The sequence below is a fragment of the Phalaenopsis equestris genome, unplaced genomic scaffold (assembly GCF_001263595.1).
Source record: "Phalaenopsis equestris unplaced genomic scaffold, ASM126359v1 Scaffold000002, whole genome shotgun sequence".
NCBI classification, from domain to species: Eukaryota; Viridiplantae; Streptophyta; class Magnoliopsida; order Asparagales; family Orchidaceae; genus Phalaenopsis; species Phalaenopsis equestris.
In genome coordinates, this window is record NW_018164444.1 from 63,926,680 (window position 1) to 63,930,065 (window position 3,386).

Below are 3,386 nucleotides of genomic sequence, written 5' to 3' on the forward strand. Positions count from 1 at the left end.
CAATTTGATCTTATTCCACATGCCTGCTGTGAATATTTGAAATACACAATTTGTTGTATATAAAATGTCAAATGATTACTTTATAGAAGATAGTTAGTGCAAGAATACATTTCAGTATAGATCGTTCAAGAATCATTAGACAATATTAACAATCTCATTGAATTTTGATATAGCTTTACTTGTAAAATTTTGAAAATAGAGTTCTATGTAGCCCACCTTACTGTTGTGGTTAGGTGCAGTATTGGGATCAGGGGAGAGCTGAGGGGGTCATTTGCTGCCACTAAATTCTTAATAAACTTTTTAGTGTCGTATAATATATGATTAAGAATCTGGTTCCCAAACATTAAAATACTTAATAATAATTTAATACTAATTATATTTTTAAAATAACAATAATTTTTAAAAACTAATAAGGAAATGAAAGTTTTTTAAACAAAGATATCACCCATCTCTTGATTTTTTTTATTTCGTCAGCTCACTTTAATTAGGTTCCGGTTCTATGAATGAGGTCGCTTTAGCTGCATCCATAAATTGGTGAGTATGTGATCTAAGAAGCCAAGGTTACAATCAAATTTGTTCAAACATATATAAACATAGTAAGAAAAAAAGAAAAAAGAAAAATGTTGGCGATGTTAATTATGGGGGATTGTGTTGGAAAGACAGGGCAGGGCGGTGAGTAGTTGCACGAAAAGGGAATGCGGTGTCGAATCCAGTTACATGTAGGTTAGTCTTCAAAAAGATGGAGCTCGGCTTTTCTTCATTTTCTGTCGGCAGCTTCTTCCTGCGCTTAAATACCCATTTCTTTTGCTTGCTTTCGTAACTAGTTGGCAAAATACACTTTCTGCGCAGGCAGCCTCTCTCTCTCTCTCTCTTAATACTCATCACCATTTGTATGGCTCAACAAAAAAGAAATAAAAAAAAGATCACAGTGAATTTCATAACTTCAAAATCTCTATATATAGCTCCCAATAGTTCTTCCGATTAACAAACTCCACAGGCATCTCAAACAGGGCTTCTCTCCTCTCTCATTCCTTAACTTCCTCCATCGCCTTCAACTCTTCATAGTTTTCTTCTCAAAGCGTTGTATCATTCTCACATCTCTTTCTCACACTTTTGGATATAAATATCGTATATATTCTCTCCAAACTCAAACCATGAACCCTACTAAGCTCCTGTCGAGAAAGGTCACGTGCGGTTTGGATGGCCAAGACTCCAGCTACTTCCTGGGCTGGCAAGAGTACCAGAGAAACCCTTATCACCCTATCACCAACCCCTCCGGGATCATTCAGATGGGACTGGCCGAGAATCAGGTATATACATAAATTCATATGTATATATATATATCTAAATAACTCTTTCTCTCTAGATTTTTATAAAATACATTAAACTAAATTTATTTTGCTCCATGTACGTAGCTCTCCTTCGATCTTCTGGAGACGTGGCTGGCTTCCCACCCTCACGCAACTGACTTCAAGATTAGCAACGGCAGTTCGTCACTCTTCCGGGAACTGGCTCTTTTCCAGGACTACCATGGTTTACCAGCTTTCAAACTTGTACGTCCATCCTCGCTTTTTTACAGAATCGAAGAACTCAGAAAAAATGAATTAATAAATCTTTTATATTTATGCATCATAATTTATATTATTTCTACGATAACATATATATATATATATATATATCAAAGATGATGACAAAAGTATACTAATTTATATAGTTAAAAAAATGAAAAATAAGTAGCTAGTGATGAAGCGTTCTAAGTGCATGCTCCTACATACTAATGGATGCAGGCACTAGCTGAGTTTATGAGCGAATTGAGGGGGAACAAAGTGAGCTTCAATCCAAACAAACTGGTCCTCACCGCCGGCGCCACCTCCGCAAACGAAACCCTGGTCTTCTGCCTCGCCAACCCCGGCGACGCATTCCTCCTCCCCACTCCATACTATCCAGGCTTCGACCGTGACCTCAAATGGCGAACTGGAGCCCAAATAATCCCAATCCGCTGCTCCAGCACCAATTCCTTCCGCCTCTCCAAAACAGCTCTCGACAACGCCTACCGCCGAGCCACCAAACTCAAACTTCAAGTCAAGGGAATAGTCATCACCAACCCATCCAACCCTCTCGGCACAACCATGACTTCCATTGAGCTCCACACCCTTGTCGACTTTATTGAAGCTAACAACCTTCATCTCATCTGCGACGAAATTTACTGCGGCACTAATTTCATCGCTCCTGCAGACTTCATCAGCATCAAACAAGTGCTCGTCAAACGCCCCCATCTCTCCAACCAAGTTCATATCGTTTACAGCTTATCCAAAGATCTCGGCCTCCCGGGATTTCGCGTCGGCGCCATTTACTCCGACAACGATCTGGTCCTCCAAGCTGCCACCAAGATGTCGAGCTTTGGCCTCGTTTCTTCGCAGACTCAGCACCTTCTTGCCACGATGCTCGGAGATAAAGAGTTTACAAGAAACTACATTGTGGAGAATAAGAAGAGGCTTAGGGAGAGACATAACATGCTAGTCAATGGTCTTCGAATGAATGGTATAGAGTGTTTGGAGAGTAATGCAGGGTTGTTCTGTTGGGTTGATATGCGTCATTTGCTTACAAAAAATAGTTTTGATGGTGAAATGGAGCTTTGGAAGAAGATAGTTTACGATGTTGGGCTAAACATATCGCCCGGTTCATCTTGTCATTGTGCCGAACCTGGTTGGTTTAGGGTTTGTTTTGCAAACATGACGGAGGCTACGCTCGACATCGCCATACAGCGGCTTAGGAAGTTTGTGGAAAGCAGTTTTGTGATTAGGCGGCAAAGTAGGCTCGGATCGGCGGCGGCGATTGCTTGCAGGTGGGTTCGTCGTTTGTCAGCGGCGTCAGAGAGGAGTTTGGAGCAGCTCTCTCGCTAGCTGATCGCTGTGATTGATGGTTGCTCCATATATGTTAAATTCTCGAAGATTTTCTTTATGTTTTGCTTCTCTTTTTGAGGTCTTTTTTTGCTTCCATAAGCTTATCCTTTTTTTCTTTTTCCTCCACTTTTTCATGGAGGAGAAAGGTGCCCTCATTTCCGTCCGATTGGGGTTTTGCAGTGGCTGGCATGCTCTGACTCCTATGTTCTTCTGTAAATTATTGTTGCTTTTCAAGCATTTAAATTTCCAACAATTTTTGTTTTCGGCAAAGTTTAAACTTTTAGATTTTTATCTGCCAGCATTGCTTCACAGACCAACTGTCAAAATATACTATTATACATACATACATATATATATTGATACGTCACCGATAAATTTTTAACATCCGACACGAATCTCAAGGCAATATTTTGAGCAAAAAATATTCGAATCTTGATAAAAAAATTATCGAGAGCTTCAATTTTAGCAAACTTATAGTCAAAT

The 3,386-nt window shown here is 39.8% G+C and overlaps 1 protein-coding gene across 1 annotated transcript; it reads left to right on the forward strand.

Annotated features, from left to right (window-relative positions):
- Positions 1-739: 739 nt before the first annotated feature.
- Positions 740-2,903, forward strand: LOC110038028 (1-aminocyclopropane-1-carboxylate synthase 3-like). The gene is made up of 3 exons (XM_020742790.1): positions 740-1,310; positions 1,416-1,553; positions 1,788-2,903. The coding sequence occupies exons 1-3, from the start codon at positions 1,155-1,157 to the stop codon at positions 2,901-2,903; spliced, it is 1,410 nt and encodes a 469-aa protein (XP_020598449.1). The 5' UTR covers positions 740-1,154.
- The last annotated feature ends 483 nt before the right edge of the window (positions 2,904-3,386 follow it).